The 22276-nt window shown below is 43.6% G+C and overlaps 2 protein-coding genes across 6 annotated transcripts; both read left to right on the top strand.

The window, feature by feature from the left end:
• Positions 1-1564: 1564 nt before the first annotated feature.
• On the top strand, positions 1565-5983 carry wdr12 (WD repeat domain 12). Its single transcript, XM_041978690.1, has 13 exons — positions 1565-1792; positions 2130-2224; positions 2360-2454; positions 2534-2640; positions 4103-4218; positions 4289-4443; positions 4516-4561; positions 4637-4722; positions 4794-4934; positions 5046-5151; positions 5224-5356; positions 5602-5674; positions 5753-5983. Exons 1-13 carry the CDS (start codon positions 1752-1754, stop codon positions 5828-5830), a joined length of 1272 nt encoding a protein of 423 aa, XP_041834624.1. The 5' UTR covers positions 1565-1751; the 3' UTR covers positions 5831-5983.
• Positions 5984-6430: 447 nt separating this feature from the next.
• On the top strand, positions 6431-21093 carry ical1 (islet cell autoantigen 1-like). Of its 5 annotated transcripts, none has more exons than XM_041978688.1 (15): positions 6431-6612; positions 7283-7315; positions 7389-7563; positions 11399-11471; positions 11587-11710; positions 11784-11982; positions 12064-12189; positions 13701-13799; positions 13907-13992; positions 14357-14406; positions 15546-15632; positions 15704-15910; positions 16211-16492; positions 16584-16679; positions 16779-16885. In XM_041978688.1, the coding sequence occupies exons 2-15, from the start codon at positions 7308-7310 to the stop codon at positions 16856-16858; spliced, it is 1692 nt and encodes a 563-aa protein (XP_041834622.1). In that variant the 5' UTR covers positions 6431-6612; positions 7283-7307; the 3' UTR covers positions 16859-16885. The 5 variants fall into 5 exon arrangements, with proteins under 5 accessions (XP_041834622.1, XP_041834620.1, XP_041834621.1 ...); XM_041978686.1 differs by lacking the exon at positions 16779-16885 and adding an exon at positions 17318-21093 and having other exon boundaries at positions 6434-6612; XM_041978687.1 differs by lacking the exon at positions 16779-16885 and adding an exon at positions 17315-21093 and having other exon boundaries at positions 6436-6612; positions 15722-15910.
• Positions 21094-22276: the final 1183 nt, after the last annotated feature.

Here is a 22276-nt window from a genome sequence, read left to right on the forward strand (position 1 = left end):
TCTCGCTGCTGCAGAACGGTTTAAAAAGTCGTTCATCCCTTCAGCTATTAGGCTGTTTAACAGATATGTCTGAACCGTACTACATTTTATCTGTGCATTTTACTTTTTATACTTATGTGTGTGCTTGGTGTTGTGATTGTTTTTGCTGCCGGACACCTGAATTTCTCCTTTGGGGATTAATAAAGTTTTTATCTATCCATCTAGAAATAAACTGTGATTGATTGAAATGTTCTTATTCTGGTTGTGTGCCTGTCCATCATCTGCTGCAGTGGTTCCCAACCTGGGGTCTGGGTCCCCCAAAGCGCACAGGGGTCCCTGAGGCTTTGAACATTAGAGACATTTTGATTAATGTCCACAAATTTTCCCTATTTTATTATTTTAATTACTAAAAGTAAGGCTGCATGTGGTTGATTTACCTTTGGCTTTACCACAGGACTCAACCAGAATACATTAAATATGGGGAGAATCTCTTTTAAAATCATAAAACCAGCATAGTTTCAGCACAGGGTGGAGCAGGGGTCCATGGCTTTTTACTATATGCATGAAGGGGGAAAAAAGGCTGGGAAGCCCTGATCTACAGCATCCCTGCATGAAGAAAGACGGACTTTCTACAAAGGCTGTTAGAATAATTTTAGAGAACATTTATAGATGTACTGATAATAGCAAATCTGTTTACTTTGAAACATATGACTAAAAGCCTTCTAATATTTAGGAAATACCATCCATCCATTATCTCTTGGTCCATCTGGGACGCTGGAGCCTAACCCAGCATGGCAGGTGAGAGGTTTAACACAAACAGTTACTGGAAATTTAGATGTTGATTTAATTTTTAAGTTAAATTATTATTGATGTTTGTTCACATTTTAGACTTTCTGAAGTAAAATTACACATGCAGACGAGTCGTGTCCACAGCAGCACACTGCAATAAGATGGAATCAACTTTTACTCTGTTAAATGCAGGAAATCAAAGTGGAACTACATTTTTCTCAGGTTTACATGTGTTCAAAGACATCTCTGACAGAATCACAGTTATCCCACAGAATTACAATGGCACAGTTACTTCATTCTAAGAGGACTTGGCTTTGAATACTTCATGCATCATTTCAGTTCACAAAGGGTCTGTCGGTCAAAAACATCAGTAACAGCGATGGAAACACCAAAAACCTCTGAAGACAAACCCTCTGGAAAGAAAAACAGCTTTATGACACACAAAAGAATGAACTGAAATAAACAAAACAGTCTCAAATAAAGTGAACATAAAATGTTTTTACACCCTTGTTAAAATTCCAGGTTTTTGAGATGTTAAAAAAGTGTCTAGACTTTCTGTTGAGGCAGATGTTACGTCGAAATCTGTGACCCATTAGAATCTGTGACCACAGGGGGCGACAGTGTACAAAGTCACACACATTCTGAATGTGTGTGACTTTGATGTATCTGCATTATAATGAACTCAGGCTTAAATACAAGCGTTTTCAAGACTTCGCTCGTCTTCTGCAGCGAAATGTCCACTGTTGCCCCCTGTGGTCACAGATTCTCATGGGTCACAGATTTCGGTGTAACACAGACATCACTAGACGAGCGCCGATCCGACGCATCGACTTTCTGAGCTCGACTGAAGAGACTTGTTACTGTGTACCACATGGCACGACTGCATGAGAGTCAGGTGTTATGAAGTAGAGCAGAAAGGTAGTTTAGCTGTTATCTGATTTCTGGAACTTGTGGTTTATAAGAAAAACAAACTAGGGAGAAAAATGTCGCAGCTACAGGCGAGGTTCTTCACGGAGGATAAGAGGTGAGTTTTCACTTCACAGGAAATGACGGCGGCTTGCTAACTAGTTAGCAGTTTGTCCTAGTAAACGTTACGCTATTAGCTCGACCTATGGGTTTTAAACAGAATTAATTCGGTTTTTATCGTTTAATTAGCTCTAATATGTAATGACGGACATTGAAGAGATTTTCAGTCCATGTTTTTGTTTTTTGTTGCTAGTTTATGCTAACAGAACTTAGCTAACTGCTGTTAACATTGTTACTAAACGATATGTCTTTAATAAATGTCTTAATAATTGTTAATATAATAGAATTTGATATGTGGAGCTTTTGGCAGCAGCTAATATGTTTATGTTTTGCAGATATGTTGTAGATGATGTCCCGTTTTCCATCCCAGCTGCCTCTGAAGTCCCAGATCTCAGCAATGTCATCAACAAACTGCTGGAGGCCAGAAATGGTACAAAACATCACTGCTTGACACAATGCTGCTAATTTAGCTGTCCACTTCTTAGAAAATACCATTCACACCGTCTTTTTCCACATTCACTGTGATGCTTTAGTATAAAAGGTGTTTTGTGTTTGTTTTTCGCAGCTTCTCACACCAGCGTGGAGTTTGACTTCCTGGTCAGGGGTCAGTTTCTGCGGACGATGCTGTCCACTCACATGGAGACAGAGGGCATTTCAACGGTATGAGGGATCTACGCAAGTATAACCATCACAATACAAGCTTAAGGTTTTATACAGAGGTGTGTCTGCTTTGTTTCAGGAAGACGTGGTGGAGATAGAGTACGTAGAACGGATCACAGCTCCAGAACCGGAGGAGTGTATGATGCACGATGACTGGATTAGCTCCATCGATGCCGACAGGGAATGGTGAGATAACCTTCACTCCAAACAAGCCAACTAAGAAACCAGTATGTTTAGTTTTTATCATCTTTTTTGTCCAGGTCACTAAAATCCTAAGAGTTTTTTTTAGAAAAGGAAAAATAACAGGAGTCTAGTTGCCTTAACTTTCCTTCCTCTGCTTCCTTTCTTCAACTCAGCACAGTAACATTTCAGACATAGACCAGCGGATGTCCTGCAGCTGGAAAGTCAGGCAGATGTTTCTTCTATTTTATTCAGTATTGTGTGCTGTTTTTTAAAACCATGTTTGATTTTAAGTCTTCTTTCAGAGTCGTGGGAAGAAGTTGTCTAACACGTGTTCGGGGTTGATTTGTGGATGAATAATAGAGACAAAGTGGGCGCTTTGAGTGTAATAGTAATGAAGTGTAATAGAAATCTAATCCATTATTATTGAATTTTGCATCCGAATTTTACCTAAAATTTGTACTTTTACTGTGTTTATAACTACGTCATCCCCTCGATGGGTTTGGCATCAATTTTAATCCCCATCTCTCCTGAATCTGGTCATTTCACCCACATATGACATTTTCCTCGGTATAAGCAACTAAACCTGGTAGTAAAACAGGAAATTTATGAGAAGACCGAAATCTGATTGATCAGTTTTAGGCGATGTCATTGGTTAATATTGGTCATGTGACACATTCCATCAAATTCCTTTCTGGCTTTTTATGGGACTTGTAAAGGGAAATTCAGTAAAAGGTTTTCAGAGATGATCCGTGTGCAGACATGAACGAACCGATCATGTCTGCACACGGACCACAAACAGGAAAGTTTACAGTAATAAGTTGATAAATTTCCTCCACCAGGATGAACAGGACAACTCTCCGTCTTCTCAGCTTTCACATGTTCTACATCTTCTGCTTGGTTTTTATTAACCTAATTAGAGCCGATTTCTAACAAAAATATGTTGAATTTTACCGTCCAAACCTTTAAAGGCTGTTTTTTTTATCCAGTTTCCTCTTCAGCAGCACTTCAGCCACAAACCTCCCGTTTCTGCTCCTGTCTGTTTATAAGGTTTTAAATCTCATCCACAGCATTTCCTACCAGAAACACGGAGAACATTGAGGTTTTTCTGGTTGTCGACAGTATTTTCTACATTATAAAATGATAAATAAACTTTTGACTCAAACTGGTCAAAAACATGAAACAAGACGTTTGGAGTGATTTCATATTTCTGTTCCTAGAAACATAAATTAGCACATTTTTGGTGATAAAATACCTAATTTGCTTAATAAAACAAAGAAAAAGCAATAAAAAAGTCTTAATGTGAGGAATAAAGCAGGAAGGTTTCAGGCTCGTAGTTGGCCCAAGTTTTTCATTGAAAGTTTTATTTGAACTTAAACAAATTTAAAAACATGAAAACCAAACCAAAGGAAAATAACAAAGAAATAAAGACCATGTTCTTATGTGGTGATTGAAATATTCTTGGCAGGATCCTGAGCGGGTCGTACGATAAGACGGCCCGGATCTGGTCTGTGGAGGGGAAGGCCGTGGCGACGGTGGCCGGACATTCGGAGGTGGTGAAAGACGTAGCCTGGATAAAACGAGGTGAGCAGAGGAGAAGCTCAGACTGAGTTAGAGCGCTTCAGAGCTGGCTGAACGTCTGGCTGTCTTCTAGACGGCCTGACCTCTCTGCTGCTGACCGCCTCTCTGGACCAGACCCTGCTGCTGTGGGAGTGGAACTCTGAGAGGAACGAGGTGACGGCCAGACATTGTTGTCGGGGACACACGGGAAGCGTTGACACGGTTTCCACAGACCCCACCGGCTCGAAGGTAAAGCTGAAGAGGTTTAAAGGGCGATGACAGACGGAGGTTTTTATTTCTGAGGTTTGTGTCTCTCTTTAGTTCTGCAGCGGCTCCTGGGACAAGATGTTAAAGATCTGGTCAGCAGGTACGTGCAGACATGCAGAACCGAGTCATTTCCTCCTCACCGAGGCGGCAGCGTAACTCCGTCTCTGTGCTTCAGTGGTCACCGATGAAGCAGACGAGGAAGAGGAGCCTGTAGACAGACCGAGGAAGAAACAGAAGACGCAGCAGCTGGGTCTGACCAGGGTGCGTAGCGAAGACGGTCAGTCCAACCATCAACAGAACCAGACCTTCATTTTCTCATTGTCCTCACCCAGACGCCGTTGATGACGCTGTCCGGGCACAACGAGGCCGTGTCCTCCGTCCTGTGGTGTGACGGCGAGGAGGTCTGCAGCGCATCCTGGGATCACACCATCCGGGTTTGGGACGCTGAGACCGGAGAAACCAAGACCACACTAGTGAGAAAAACAGGCTGGCTCATTTTAGAGGGACAAAGTTTGGAGACTTGATGTTACAGCAGATCAGCCTGCATGTCATTCAGCATCAGACACGCTGTTTTCTCTCCACAGACGGGCAGCAAAGTGTTTAACTGCATCTCCTTCTCCCCTCTGTGTCGACGGCTGGCCTCGGGTAGCGCCGACAGACACATCCGACTGTGGGACCCCCGGACCAAAGGTACCACCCAGCTTAGTGCACCAGCAGCAGGAACAAACCTGCATATTCTCACCCTGCTCCTCCTCTCCTCAGACGGGGCTCTGGTGTTGTTGTCTCTCACCTCCCACACGGGCTGGGTCACCGCCGTCAAGTGGGCGCCGTCACATGAGCACCAGCTGGTCTCTGGTTCCCTTGACAACCTGGTCAAACTCTGGGACACCAGAAGGTTTATTATATTATATTATATTATATTATATTATATTATATTATATTATATTATATTATATTATGTTTTGTTATATATGAAATTAAATGAAAATGAATAATTCTTTAATATGTCATGCTTAATGAAAAAAATCTCACCAACCATGAAATATACACATGAAGTTTCTGTCCTTTAATTCTTCTTTTCTACTGTGCTCATTGCGAGCTGGACTAAGAAGAAATAACTCTGATCGTCTCGTCCTTCAGCTGTAAGGCTCCTCTGTATGACCTGGCAGCCCACGAGGACAAAGTGTTCTGTGTGGACTGGACAGAAAGTGGCGTAAGATGAACTAAATGTTCAGATTTCAGACACAGGCGAGTTAAATTCAGCATCTTAACTCACTGATTCTGTTTCCAGCTGCTGCTGAGTGGAGGAGCAGACAACAAGCTGTACACCTACAGATACTCATCCTGTCAGACAGACGCAGGGGCATAGACATCATCATCATCATCATCATCACCAGCGGACTGAACAGACAGGAACCAGTACGGTGGAAGTACCGGGCAGAACTAGTTTCATTTTGTTCTTAGTTTCAGTTTTACAGCTGTTTTTGTTTTCCTGTAACCCAGAGTAAATTGTTTCCTAAAATCTTGTCTCGTCTCCTTCTTTCTACAGTACTATGATCAATCAGTTTGATGGTGGCAGAAAAATGAAACTACATAAAATACTGAGTAGATTACATACACATATAAATAAGGAAATTTAACGGGGAACAGTTTCATACATTCTGCACTTCTTGTTTTCTTAGAAATACATTACAAACTTGTTTCTCCTGACAGAGTACTTATTTCCTGCTCCACCTGGTTTAACGGTTGAGACAAAAACGAAGAGGTATTACTCCTAACTCTATTCTACAGCATTAACATTCGCCACTCTGTTTCCATATCTGTATTTAATAACCGGATTCCAAACATATTCAGTATAATAAAACGATCATCATTAATGGAGGTATTTAGGTAAGCTCTGTACGGGGTTAGCTAACATCTTATGTTGCGTTGCACAGAAAAGGACAAATTAATCGTAGTGAGACATGACGACGCAATAGACGATCGTTAATGTGAGTTTGTGCGCAGCGCCCCCTTGTGTCCGCCTAGCGGCACTACAGGCTCCTCGCATATCCTGTTTCTCTGACTCAGACGGTGATGGCTATCGGGAGAGGAGGTTAGCTGACCTGCGCTGCATAGATGCCCGCACTGCTGGACAAAACTGAAATCAAGGTAGCGGCTTTTCTCCCACATCACTTAGTATCTGTATGGGAGAGGAATTGTAAAACTAAAAATAAGGGACTTGTTTACTGGACAGTCGCTGCTTTAAAAATGTTCGTTATTCGTTGAGGTGGCAGACTGACTGCAGCTAGCTTAACTGATGCTAGCGCGCAGCCTCCTTTCCGTTTACTTTGACTCTTCATCGATCACCGGCACCGTTTGTTAACTTTTCCGTTAATTTATTCCCCAAAACTGATCAATACTCCTAATACATCTGTCTGTTCGTCCATGCGTCGTGAAGCAGCGTTGGCTGAAACCGAACACCTGCTTGACCTCAGCCTGTCCTGGTTGGAGTCGCAGGTGTCTGATCCCTGCTCCGGAACCTGGATCCAGTTTGCTCCTTTAGCCTCGAGCGTCGATGAGTTTTGCTCAGCCCCAAATGATCTAATGACGGCTTGTAACTTGATCAGAGCTCATCTGGCCAACAGCTGTTAGCTGCTTTTATGTGTCCCAGTAAAATGAGACTGGAAACCAACAGGAGCTTGTTTTTCATTGTCTTCCAGTTAAACCTGGACAAGTTCCAAAACCACACTTCTGTTTTATTATGACTTCTTATTACTTTTATATTTTATTATTACTGAGGCTTTGTCTAAACTCTGAACGTGTCTGTGTTTGTCTTCAGGACAGACGGCCGGTGGTCTCCAGCCATGGACGGGTGTGTACCAGCTGGAAATGAGCCTCGTCTTTTCTCATGTGTACAAACTCCTGACTTGTTTCCGTGGCTGCAGGTTTGCGGGGGACATGCTGAGCGGGGGCCGCGCTCTGCTCGGGGAGGACAGCTCGGTCATGGCCCGCATGCAGAAGAAGTTCTGGAAGACCAAGCAGGTCCTCATCAAAGCCACGGGCAAGAAGGAGGACGAGTACGTGGTGGCTTCAGATGCAGACCTGGATGCCAAGCTGGAGGTTCAAACCAAAATACTTCAGTTTTCCAGCGTGTTTCAGAACTTTTAAATATTTTTCTATTTTGTCTTTATTTATTTTTTATTATTTTTAAAAAATATTTTTCTCTTTTTAGGGAAACAAACTGGAAAATGTGTCACAATTTATCGTTTTATTTCATTTTCACATTTTATTCAATGAATCTTATAGTTTATTTTTAATTAATTTACTATTAATACAACTCCTCATTTTTTTATTTTACCCAAAATAAACAGTGCTGCTTATTTATGAAGTTAGCTGGTCACTTTGAGGGTTGCTGTCCAAAATGAAATCATTTTATATAGATCTACGTAAAAATCTCTTTTGGTGAGCTGAGATTTTTATTTTATTTAAAAAAGTTCTAGGTTTAATTTTTATTTCTAATCTCATATTTGTTTGTGTTAACGTTTAATTTGACAAACAACCACAGCTGTAAAAAAAAGACTTTTTAACGTTTTTATTCATCAGATGTAGTTCAGTAGAAATTCACAGCAGCAGAAAAACTCAAAGTAATTAAAAGTACTTCAAAGTAGTACATCGCTTCCCACCGTTTACAAAGTATTAATACGTTTTTATTAATAAGTCACACTTTCATTGTTGGTAGCAGCCAGTAAAGAACTGGCTGTCGAGTGTTTGACTTTCTGTGAGGAGTTAACGTGTTCTCTCCATGTGTGTGTGTTCTGTGTGTGTGTGTGTGTTCTGTCCGTGTGTTCTCTCCGTGCGTGGGTTCTCTCCGTGCGTGGGTTCTCTCTGTGCGTGGGTTCTCTCCGTGTGTGTGTTCTCTGTGTGTGTGTGTTCTCTCCGTGTGTGCGTGTGTTCTCTCCGTGCATGTGTTCTCTCCGTGTGTGTGTTCTCTGTGTGTGTGTGTTCTCTGTGTGTGTGTGTGTTCTCTCCGTGTTTGCGTGTGTTCTCTCCGTGCGTGGGTTCTCTCCGTGTGTGCGTGTGTTCTCTCCGTGTTTGCGTGTGTTCTCTCCGTGCGTGGGTTCTCTCCGTGTGTGCGTGTGTTCTCTCCGTGTGTGTGTGTGGGTTCTCCGGCTTCCTCCAACAGTCCAAAGACATGATGCCAGGTTAACTGTCGGGTTCATGTACTTGCGTTAACGGTGTACAAGAAGCATAATTTAACATTAAAAGAAAAAGAGGAAGAACTTTAGATAAAAACATTAAAACATGATCAAGTTTAAAAATTCCAGCTTAACAGAACCAGATCCAGATCTGGACCCTAAATAAAAACTAGTGAAATGCAGCAGAGAACAGGTGGGTCTTTAACCTGGATTTAAATAAGTTTCTTCTGATCCGAGGCTTTCTGAGAGTCTGTTGGTGGTTTTTAGGTGTATAGACAGAAGCTCTGTGGTGACCTTTAATTGTTTCTCTTTGGCTCCAAAAAACATCACCTCAGCTTTGTTTTTGTTTAACTGGAGAAAGTTCAGACACATCCAGTCATTAATCTCCTCATTACATTTACCAAGAGCCTGTACGGGGCCTCGGACTCCTGGTGACATTGTAATATATACCTGTGTGTCATCTGCGTAGCTATGGTAACTAATGTTGTTCTTTATGACCTGTGCCAGTGGGAGCATGTAGATGTTAAACAGAAGAGGCCCCAGGATGGAACCTTGGGGAACTCCACATGTAATTCTTGTCTGCTCAGATGTAAAGTTACCTATTGACACAAAGTACTTCCTGTTCTCTAAATAAGATTTAAACCAGAGTAGCACCAGAGAGGCCACCCAGTTCTCCAGCTGTTTGAGTAATATATTGTGGTCGACTGTATCAGTTCTAGGTTATTATGCTGTTATTTATTTGGTCCGACCCACTGGAGACCAGAATGTGGAATCTGGAGTAGGTAGATCCTCTGGTTTAAACATAGTACAGTGTGTTGGTCCTCCTTGTTGCTCAGACAGCCGTGTTACACCTGAGTCAGGTTTTCCTCTCTGAGCTGAGGTTTTCTTTCTAATATCACAAAGCTGCAACTCCCATGAACCTGTATGAGAAACAGCCTGAAGAAAGATGAGTAGGATGTGGGAGAGTCAGCTGGTCTGGTGGGAAAGACTCAGCTTACCGCTGTTTACTGTACAGTTAATGAGTAACTGCAGGTGTGCAGATCACCTACAGGCAGAAGGGAGAAGGAGATGGTAGCGTCCAATTTCCAGTTTCCCCCTGAGATTAATAAAATCATCCATCCATCATCCATCCATCCATCCATCCATCCATCCATCCACCCATCCATCCATCCATCCATCCATCCATCCATCCATCCATCCTTCCATCCATCCATCCATCCATCATCCATCCTCCATCCATCCATCATCCATCCATCCATCATCCATCCATCCATCCATCCATCCATTCATCCATCATCCATCCATCCATCCTCCATCCATCCATCCATCCATCCATCCATCCATCCTTCCATCCATCCATCCATCCATCCATCCATCATCCATCCTCCATCCATCCATCATCCATCCATCCATCCATCCATCATCTATCCATCCATCCTCCATCCATCATCTATCCATCCATCATCCATCCACCCATGCATCCATCCTCCATCCATCATCCATCCATCCATCCATCCATCCATCATATATCCATCATCCATCCATCCATCATCCATCCATCCATCCATCATCTATCCATCCATCCACCCATCCATCCATCCTCCATCCATCCATCCATCCATCCATCCATCCATCATATATCCATCATCCATCCTCCATCCATCCATCCATCCATCCATCATCCATCCATCCATCCATCCATCCATCCATCCATCCATCCATCATCCATCCATCATATATCCATCATCCATCCTCCATCCATCCATCCATCATCCATCCATCATCCATCCTCCATCCATCCATCATCCATCCATCCATCCATCCATCCATCATATAGCCATCATCCATCCATCCATCATCCATCCATCCATCCATCCATCCATCCATCCATCCTCCATCCATCCATCCATCCATCCATCATTCATCCACCCATCCATCCATCATCCATCCATCCATCATTCATCCATCCATCCATCCATCCATCCTCCATCCATCCATCCATCCATCCATCCATCATCCATCCATCCATCCATCCATCCATCCATCCATCATCCATCCATCATATATCCATCATCCATCCTCCATCCATCCATCCATCATCCATCCATCATCCATCCTCCATCCATCCATCATCCATCCATCCATCCATCCATCCATCCATCATCCATCCTGAATGCTAGCTGCTGGGTAAAGTGAAGGGAGATAACCCTGAAGTTAGCTTCTGCTAGCTGCTTGGTAAAGTGAAGAGAGCCATGTTTGAAGCTAGTTGCCGCTAGCTGCTGGGTAAAGTGAGCTATGCTTGAAGCTGAAATAAGACCAGACAGACCTGGACATGATGATGAATCCACTTCCTGTTATCACTTCCCTTCCTGAGACACTGATGATGACAGAAGCGATGGTGCTTGGGGAGACCTGGTGGAGTTTTAAGGTTAAAGTCCTTTGGCATTGGCATTAATGGTGATGGAAGTGATTACATGTCATTAATGCTTCCACATTAAGACGTCCGGTCATCGCCATCCAGCTCTGCTCTCTCTGAATCCTGATGCTTGTAGTTTGTTCATCAGCTGGCTCGAAAGGTCAAGGTGACTCCATCTTGTTTCTGTCAGACATGAGGGAGGGTTGAAGAGGCCTCAGTATCTCTGTTGCCCTGACGAATGTCTTATATTCCGTCAGTCGGTTTCTAACTTGGGTATTTTCAGGTTTCATGTCAGGGGGTTAAACGTGAGGCTTTGTTGTGATGATGACCTGTTTCTCTGCAGTTCTTTCGCTCCATTCAGTCCACCTGCACCGAGCTGCTGAAGGTGATAGAGAAGTACCAGCACAGAATCACTCGTGAGTCACATTCTCTCTGAAAACTATGACTTATTTCCTCTGATAGATGTCATATTTACTGTATTCTGTCAGTAGGTAGGTAAAGCTCTGACACATCAGTGTTTGTTGTTCTCAGGTTTGTCCCAGGAGGAGAACGAGCTGGGCCTCTTCCTACGCTTCCAGGCTGAACACGATCGTACGAAGGCAGGCAACATGATGGAGGCCACCAGCAAGGCCCTCTGTGCCTCCGCCAAGCAGAGGTCAGCAGAACATAAACAGACCACATGACTCTGAGATTATTGTGATTAAACAGATCAGTTTTTTTGTCCGCAGGATGGCGCTGTGTCCCCCGCTGCATCGCATGCATCAGGAAGTGGAGACGTTCCGGCGGCGTGCCATCGCCGACACGCTGCTGACGGTCAGCCGTATGGAGAAGGCCCGTACGGAGTACCGAGGAGCTCTGCTCTGGATGAAGGACGTGTCTCAGGAACTGGACCCAGACACCTACAAACAGCTGGAAAAGTTCCGCAAGGCAGGAAGATGATCAGCAGGTCTTATCTCTGAGATCCAAAGTGTACGAGTAATCTGAGTATTTCTGTCTCTCTGTGATCAGGTCCAAGCCCAGGTCAGAGGGACAAAGGGCCAGTTCGACAGGCTGAAGAATGATGTCTGTCAGAAGGTGGACATGCTGGGAGCGAGTCGCTGCAACATGCTGTCCCACTCCCTCTGCACGTACCAGGTACCGCTCTGCGCGTACCCGGGTACCGCTCTGCACGTACAGGGTACCATTCTGCACGTACCAGGTACCGCTCTGCACGTACCAGGTACCGCTCTGCACGTACCGGGTACCGCTCTGCACGTACCGGGTACCGCTCTGCACATACCGGGTACCATTCTGCACGTGCCTGCTACCGCTCTGCACGTACAGGGTACCATTCTGCACGTACCAGGTACCGCTCTGCACGTACCAGGTACTGCTCTGCACGTACCAGGTACCGCTCTGCACGTACCGGGTACCGCTCTGCACGTACAGGGTACCGCTCTGCACGTACAGGGTACCATTCTGCACGTGCCTGCTACCGCTCTGCACATACCAGGTACCATTCTGCATGTACCAGGTACCATTCTGCATGTACCAGGTACCGCTCTGCACGTACCAGGTACCATTCTGCACGTACCGGGTACCGCTCTGCACGTACAGGGTACCATTCTGCACGTACCGGGTACCATTCTGCACGTGCCTGCTACCGCTCTGCACGTACAGGGTACCATTCTGCACGTACCAGGTAGCACTCTGCACGTACCGCTCTGCACGTACCGGGTACCGCTCTGCACGTACCGGGTACCACTCTGCACGTACAGGGTACCGCTCTGCACGTACAGGGTACCATTCTGCACGTGCCTGCTACCGCTCTGCACATACCAGGTACCATTCTGCATGTACCAGGTACCATTCTGCATGTACCAGGTACCGCTCTGCACGTACCAGGTACCATTCTGCACGTACCGGGTACCGCTCTGCACGTACAGGGTACCATTCTGCACGTACAGGGTACCATTCTGCACGTACCAGGTACCATGATGCACGTACCAGGTACCATTCTGCATGTACCAGGTACCATGATGCACGTACCAGGTACCATTCTGCATGTACCAGGTACCATGATGCACGTACCAGGTACCATTCTGCACATACCGGGTACCTCTCGTCACGTACCGGGTACCGCTCTGCACTCTGTACTAAGCCCACTCAGTACCAGGTACTGCTCCATCAGAACCAGGCATGTTTGTATATATAATAGTCTTTTTAAAGCTAACTAGAGTTGTAAAGTAAAATAGTAAAATCAGTAAGTAGAGTCGTCAGACTGTAACCAAACAATTTTTCCCAGAATTCCTTTGTCAGTCTTTTCTCTTTTGGACGTGGGCGCTTCTTTTCTGTAAAATGAGTTTCTAATATTTATTAAGTGGTTCAGGGTCGGTGGTTTTGGCTGAAGCCAACGTTTGGTAACTGCTCATTGCTGAATATCTTTAGTAAGTTTTATTAAAACTATGTCAGAGGTTTCCTGTCTGGCTTTTCTCCAGGAGGTCTTCTGGTCAAGTCCGAACCAAAACAACGTCCCAGTTCTTCAGTAATAAACTGAATGATGTTAGATCTGCGGACCAGACTTGTGAAGTTGTCTCAGCTTCGTTTCCATGGCTGTCTCACACCATCTGCTGAATTCTTCCTGAGTTTCTTTCTTCTCGTGTCAGACCACTCTGCTGCAGTTCTGGGAGAAAACGGCCCACGCCATGTCAGGAATCCACGAGGCCTTCCTAGGACACGTACCATACCAGTTTACCACGCTCAAGGTAACCCAGACTGGAGTCCAGAGGGTCTTAGTTCTTATTGGAACCTGCTGCAGCAAAGCTGCTCATGTGTCTTTAAATCAAATTTACTGTGGTCCATCCTCTTTTAGGACCTGCGGGACCCCCTGGAGCAAATATCCGAGTCACAGAACCAAGAGGAGAAGAAGGAGAAGGCTCTGCAGAGCAACACAGACAGGTGAGTCTGTATTATGTGATCACAGAGGTTCCTTCTGCCATCATCACCATGCTGCCACTCTTCATCACTTCCTGTCTCTTCCTCCTCCTCCTCTGGGTTCTCACCTCCGTCTCTGTCCTTCATGTTTTTCACACAACCGGCTCAGCTTTGTCCTCATCAGGCAGGAGGGAAACGTTACGCCCGTTTTTACCCACAAGTAAGTCCGGATCGGAGGCCAGGCCTTCAATCCGGATTGGAGGCTGCGCCTGATCCGGATCGGAGGCCGGGCCGCTCGGAGGCGAGCCTGATCCAGATTAGAGACCCAACCTCCTCGTAGCCGATTCAGTATAAATTACTTACTCGTGTTTTCTCTCCACTCTCTCAGTCTGGTGTCCTTGGATGAAGACAAACCTTCAGGAAGTGTCTGTGATGCAGGTAGATCATCTATTTTTGTTTTTAATTGTAAATCTGGAAAATCCAGAAGAAAACATTTTCCATCCATCAGGAGCCAAACAAGCATATTGAACTTAAACTGAGCAGGAGACAGAAACGGTGAGATAAAATGCAATAAAACCACCAAAAGTACCCTCCCCACTGGGTTTAAACACTTTCCAGCTGCAGGAAACAACATTTACCATGAATAATAATAATAATTAATAGTATCATTATTTAATATCATTATTATGTTCATAATAGAATCATAATTAATCTTAATATTCATCATGATTCTAATTATAATAAATATAAAATGCTTTTTACAAATCTCTTAATTATTCTTTCTATGAATAAATGTGGGATTCTTTTTTAAATCCTACACCTATGAATAAAGAATTTTGCCATTAAAATCAAATAGTTAATTAGATAATTGATTATTTGATCCTAACTTTCTAATCCAAATGTTCCAGAAGTATCAGACGGTGGAGAGTTTAATATTCCTGAACTGAAGTGATCCGGTCTGTCCAGGAATGATGAGCAGCTTCACACAGGAAATAATGGTCTAAACTCAACTTTTCTCTGACAAAATCTATAATTTTCAGATTAAAATTAAATTTAGACCCCAGAAAATCATTACTGGGAAATATTTAGTCTCTTTTGCCTTTGAGGGGAGTGAAAATGTAAAATGAAAATGTTTTTAATATTTTCTTCATTTTTAAGGTGTTTAAATGCTTCAGGCTGAGCCGCTGGGGCCTGTAGTCCACTACCTCACCTTCCCAAAAAACAGGCCAAAATTTTATAAAAAAAAACAAATGTTTGTGTCTCCAAAAGTCTCCAATAACACCAGAAAAAGTCACTAGAGGGGTCTGAACACTCGCTAAATAACGACAAAGTAGTTAAGTTGTTCGCCGAGCTGTGACGTTAAACCTGCGTACTATGAAAGCCATGCACGGACAGACTTTGTCAGGAGCGCAAACTGCCATTAAATGCGTCCGTTTTCTGTAATTAATAAATCGTTATTAATAAGTAGGGTAACCGTATTTGTTCATTACTTGACGTTAAGAAACGAATTCATCTAAAAGCACTTCCAGACATTTCTGATGCTCCTTAAAGAGCAATGTTTCCGTTTCCCTTCCCAGACCTGAGCGGCAGCAGTGATGGGCGGGGCCATGGCAGTGATGGGAGGAGCCAGTGCAGTGGTGGGCGGGGCCAGGTCAGTGACGGAGGTAAGTGAGGTGTTTACTGTTACAGCTTCTGACTGTGGACGGACACGTTTAACCTCATCATTTGATCCCAGAGCACCTTTTGGTCCCAGCTCCTGCAGCCCTGGACCAGCTCAGGAGCATGTCTGCAGACTCTAACGACGACCCCCTGCTCATGGCCTGCGACGTACACCTTCCAACAAATCCCCCCCTCCAGCCCCAGCTCCTGCCTCCTATGCAGGCTGGAGACCAGAATGAGCTCTATGGCCTCCAGTCCAGCCTGTCAGAGCTGCTTCCTACTGGTAAACCGGCTGCTTGTCTTCATCTTTCAGCTTCTCGGCTTCCTCTCTCACTTTACCTGCTTGGGGCTAAAAAAAATCTCATCAGGATTTTAATCAGGTCTATCTCTATGAGGGTGTTCCACCTCTTAGATCCTCAAACTGGATCATCTGGCCTGTGTCCAGTCATACGCAGGACGGATGCTGGATGTCCAGCTTTTCTGGGACAGATCAACATGATCTGACCTTCATCCTTGAACTTCTTTTACATTTTCCTTTCTCATGTCAGACATCACCTGACCTGTACCTCCTCCTTCTGTTCAGCTGGTGGTCTGCCGCCCTCCTCTGAGGCCGGTCTAAGAGTGGAGGAGGAAGATGGTTACCGTGGTGACATGGCTTTCCTCAAAGACCTACTAAGCCCAGGTCCAGGAGCCGGCGACGAGTTCAGCAGAGAATGGCAGGACGCTTTCGGGATGTTCGAACCCCCCGGCGTCCCGGAGAAGGAAGCAGGAAGCAGCGGGTCGGCGGCGTGTCCCACCTCGAACCCCCCCAGCCCCACCGGCTTCCTGCCGTCCCAGCTGCTGGACCACAGTCTGAGCTCCACAGGTCTGGATGGAAGAGCTTCACACTAACAAGTGATCCAGAAGCAGGTAACAGGATATTTCACATTACATCTGCTTCCTGTGTTCTCCTGTAGGCTGGGTGACCCCACCCATGTTCCAGGCTCCGCCCCTCCAGCCTCCACTGGGTCAGAACCAGTCAGCTCCTCGGACTCCAAGTTCAGCAGCTAACGGTAAAAACTGATCTCATGGTTCCTTTTCATAGATGAAACACTTCCACTCATCAGATTTATTCCTGGTAGACGGAGAAATCTGACTGCTGTTTCCCTCAGGTTACAGATTTACTTTGGTTTGGTTCGTCTCATCTGGATCGAACCGGCTACTGGTTCAGGAACGAGTCCGAATTCTTTAAAACCATTCTGATTAAACCTCATCATCATCAATTCTTCCAATTCAGTTCAGTCCATTAATTTAATAATAATAATACATAGAAGCATTCTGAGTGATGATGATGATGATGATTATTATTGTTATTATTATTATAATAATAATAATAATAATAATAATAATAAATACTTTTTTGATACCGGATGGAAAATTGTCCCTGGGGGTTAATTTAGTCAATTTGTTTAATTTATAATTATTATTATTTTTTCAATTTAAATTTGTCTTAGTAATTATTTTTAAAAATATGTTTTTATTTTATTACTTTTTATTGACAATTAAATAAAAACATTACATTTTAATTTAAAATGAGAATAAAAAAATGTAAAGGATTTTGTTGTAATTAAGTATTTGTAATGCTAAAAATGATCAAATGAAATCAACATTTTTAAATTTGTGTGTGTGTGTGTGCGTGTGTGTGCAGCAGCTTCCGGAGGATCCAAAGACATGTCTGCGTGGTTCAACCTGTTTGCAGACCTCGACCCTCTTTCAAACCCCGACGCCATCGGACGCTCTGCAGACCAGCTGCACAACGCCTGAACGTCTGCGTGCGTGTGCAGCACTTTTTTTCTTTCCTCCCTCACCTCTTGTTTCATTAAGACAAAACATAGATTTTATGCACACACACACACACACACATCTTTAGCCGAGTACTAAAACACACCGTGTTCTATTTTCCACTGTCAGCTGACATGATTGTTAAACTGTCCTCAGTGTCTCAGCCGCGCTGTAAGACTGTTACACTACCTGCCAAGCCACTGGCACGTGCACACACACACACATCTTTAGCCGAGTACTAAAACACACCGTGTTCTATTTTCCACTGTCAGCTGACATGATTGTTAAACTGTCCTCAGTGTCTCAGCCGCGCTGTAAGACTGTTACACTACCTGCCAAGCCACTGGCACGTGCACACACACACACACACACACACCAAACCTCGTGGGGCAGCTGGCTCATCATTGCAGTTTCTGGTGGTGCAGAGAAGGTTTGGCTTCCAGGTGTGTGTGTTTCTGTTTGACCCATGGAGTGTTTGGGTGTGTCCTGTTAGAGAAACATTTGTGGTTGTTTAAATGCAGGAGGTCACAGCATGTAAACGTCCTAACACAGGGCGAGACGTGTGGACGGATCTGGCAGCAGCAGGTGATGCTGCAGCTGCACCAGAGGGGGGGGCACTCATCTCAAGGCGTCATGGTGGCGTTCTTTTTACCTGGCAAGGTTACCGTGGCAACTGAACTCATAACGTGCTCCAGAGAAGTTTTGGTTTAAATAGTCTCAGTGATTGATGTGATGATTTCCAGTACTGGAAGTTTAGGTTTCATCGAAGCTTTATTGACATCATATTTAACCATAAAAACAGCTCATTTCTGCATCTTTTCATCATTTCATTCAATATTTGATTCAGAAACTGATTTTAATCTCAATTAAAAACTAAAATCTGTTTGATATTGACTCATGATGAGGAATTAAACTTCCAAATCTGCTGAGCTTTGCAGCTACAGTAAGTTGTTTGTTACCATGGAAACCATGCTTCTGGTCAGAGAAGCAAAATTAGGCATTTATATTTTAATATCCTCCTGATTTGTCAACAGTGTCCATCCTTTGCTGCTGATAATCTGCTCTATCACAGGTTAGAAAATGGAGCAAATATCAGAATATAAACCAATAAAACTGGCTTTGATCTAACGTGCACACTTTCTTTGTTATCATGAGTCTAACTGGACTAAATCCACTTCTAACCGACTTAAAGTTTAGGACTTTTTAACTCGTTTACACATCATTGTTTGTTGTTTTTTCTGTTATCTTTATATTTTCACCCCTCTTCCAGCGCACCTCTCTGGAGTCCGTATCCAGACGCAAAGTTAGCTGTGAGCTTTTAAAAGGAGGTTTTCTCATTTTGCAGCTGTTTTTCATCCTTGCTATATATGATGAACCATCCAGATGTCCCCAACGTCACGGTTGAAGATGTGGAATGTCTGTCATGATGCACAATCCTGACACAAACGCAGAAGCAACAGTCCGGTGTTAGCATGCTAGCAGGAAACTTAGCACAATAAATATTTCCAATAAAGAATAAATGTTTATTCACACTGACTGTATCTGAAAAATTGAAACTAACCACGCAGATAGACAGGTGGTAAATAATAATTGTAGTTGCAGATCCATTCTGTAAATGCAATCAGGTAACCCCATGCTAACAGTAGCATGCTAACAGTAGCATGCTAACACATTGATGATTGACAGCTGAAACCTTTACCTTGATCTCATTGTTAGCCTGTTAGCATGCTAACTCTTCTAATGAAAAGAAGCAGATACAGTTTGATGCTGCCAGTTTGTGAATTTACCTTAATTATTTTGACTTTTTTTGGCTAGTTATACAGAATTTGTGTTTATAGAAATAAAATGTGTGATTAATCTTATAATAAAGTGTTTCCCCACAGTTCAACTGGCAAAGCTGGAGAACCAGTTGATGAAAGCAGCAGCCTAAATTCATGGTTCGTGGTACAGACAGCTGGTACAGCTGATTTAGCTAAATAACGCGGTAAACTGGGTTGATCCCTAAAGTTTAATCTAGTTTCTAACGGGAATTATGCACGGAAGGCGAGCGGCGGAGCTAGAATATTCTCCTTTAAATCGTTATCTCGACATAACGAGGACCGTTTTCTGGAGATCAGGAGAACATTGAGATGGGTTCAGTCATGGTGGAGATGTGTAGTTCTGTAAACGAGTATTAGTTTAAAAACAGACTTGACAAATCGGACGTATTGATCCGTGATGGAGGTTCCTCTCGCACCCGTTCGTTGTTAGCGCATTAGCATGCTAACTTTTCTCATCAAAGTGAAGCGGAAACGTGCTGTGATCATCATATAAACCGTTTATTTAGCTGAACGAGGCGATGATACCTAGAAAATCACGCGATCCCAGACAGGGAAGACGTGTGATGGTCATATGAAGTCTGACCATCAGGCAAGTACTGCGCATGCGCTGTATTTACCCTGTAAACATACCGCTGACTGTAATCTAGTTTTACTTAATTAACTGAGTTGATATATTTCTGTATGTGTTGGTGTGAATCAGCCCATCGTCCTGGCAGAGTATGCAGAATTAAAAGCAGGTTAAATAAAAAGCAGACGGTTTTCTGGCTTTTGTTAGTTTCTATAAATCCTTATCCAAGATCTCAAACTAGGCTGGTAAAAATAGGGTCTGTAAGGAAATCTGTTTTTAATTGTTTTTATAATCAAAAGTCCAAAACCACGAAATATGTAAAGGCTTGATTTTGTTGTCTGTTGGGGAAAATGTTTGTTTTCATTGGTTGTAAAAATCCTTTTATTATCTGATGCATCAAAATTGTAATTATTTTCTAATTATATCACAGTAACTAAAACTTTTCTCCCTTTGATGGTGCAGTTTACTGTAATATGGTGACTTTTATCTCTGTGTTGTGAGAATGTACATTTTTTTTTTTTTTTTTGAAACATCAAGCATCAACTCTGGAGAACTGTTACCACGGCAACAAAATGGACTTCTCCTCGGATGCTGATTTAGTTCCCACTGAGAGGAAAAACTCTAACATGCCTCTAAACTGATAAATGGCAAAGTTTGTGGATTTTATGGAAACATGAAGCTGCTGGAGTTGAGTCCCACATGCACTTTGTAAAACTGAATCTGTGCCTGTAAAATCCCACTCAGAAGCCACGGTGATCCGGGTGGACCAGGATGAGCTGTTCCTTCGAACACCCCTCCTGTTACCTGCTACATGTTTAAATAAGCATTTTATTTAGTTCTGTCACATAATGCATCGTTTCACATGTCAAAGAATGTATCTGAAGTCAAATCAAGATGCTTTATTTAATTCAACTATGCCTTTATTTCACTCAAAGGGGTTAAAAGATGAAAACTTGGCAGTTCGATTTCCAATAAAGTGGACGAGCAAGAAATCGTGTTTTCTTTGAATCGAGCTTGGTTCCAAAATGCAGTTTATTAGAGGCAACGATGCATCGATTTAATGATCAACGAGCCCATTGCATCGATTCTTAACCCTCTAATGCAGTTTTTTGGCACAATCCCTAAATTCATTCCTCTGATTTAAGGAGGAAGCCTGCAGGGAACCAATCACAATGCTTTCATCTGTCACATGACTCAGGAAGCCAGACTGAAACCCCAGCTGCACAAAAAGGGTCTAAAAACATCTTTTTCTGTCTGAAAAAGATGGATCATTCTCATTACAAGACGAGTGAATGTTTATTTCTGATGGTTTAATAAAAGTTATTTACTCATTAAATAAAGGAAACTTGTTAAAATGCAGCTGTTGCTTTGATGGAAGCTGCTTAAAGGTGATGAATCAACATGGCTGCTGTGTGTTTGGGTTTATTTCATTCTGACCTTTTTAATCTACCAAAAGCTAAATGTGATGATGGAGCAGCAAGAATCTCCTCAGGCTCAGAATTTCCACCTTTTCCTTCATTTACAGAATAAAATCGGACTCGTTCTGTTTCTAGAAAGAAGAAACTGGTGGGAAAAAGTTGATCAGCATTAAGCAGCAACATGTCAGGAAAGATCCAGAAACGATGATCAAACTCTGGAATCTGGTTCAGGAAACTCTGGGATCTTTGTTTTCGTACGTGGTTTATATAAAGTTAGAGGTTGATTTTACGTTGGTCAGATTTAAAAATAAAAGTTTTAACGGCAGGATGTTCCCTCCAGGTAAAAATAAAATCCTGAAACTTAAAAAAAGATTTTTTAAATTAAAGGGAGGGTTGAGGATCTGGTCTGGATCAGGTCTGGATCCTGGATCTGTGAGGAGCTCTTTTCCCACTGAATCGATGCATCGTATCGGATCACTTTTCATCCACGCGGATAAAAACAGTAAAAACTCGGAGCGTCTTTCAGCAGGTCCTTGAATTTTTCATAATTCCACCATTTTTTGTTACGTACCGGCGCTAGTAGCAAACCGCTGCTGAAAAACGACGTCCACGCGACGACGTCCACGCGTCTACGTCCACGTCGACATCCACGCATTGACGTCCACGCGTCTACGTCTACGCGTCCACGTCTACGTCTATGCGTCGACGTCCACGCGTCTACGTCTACGCCGACGTCCACGCGTCTACGTCCACGCCGACATCCACGCGTCTACGTCCACGCGTCTACGTCCACTCGTCTATGTCCACACCGACATCCACGCGTCGACGTCCATGCGTCTACGTCCACGCCGACATCCACGCGTCTACGTCCACGCATCTACGTCTATGCGTCTACGTCCACTCCGACGTCCACGCGTCTACGTCTATGCGTCTACGTCCACGCGTCTACGTCCACGCCGACATCCACGCGTCTACGTCCACGCCGACGTCCATGCGTCGACGTCCATGCGTCTACGTCCGCG

This window comes from Melanotaenia boesemani, chromosome 24 (assembly GCF_017639745.1).
Source record: "Melanotaenia boesemani isolate fMelBoe1 chromosome 24, fMelBoe1.pri, whole genome shotgun sequence".
Classification (NCBI taxonomy): domain Eukaryota; kingdom Metazoa; phylum Chordata; class Actinopteri; order Atheriniformes; family Melanotaeniidae; genus Melanotaenia; species Melanotaenia boesemani.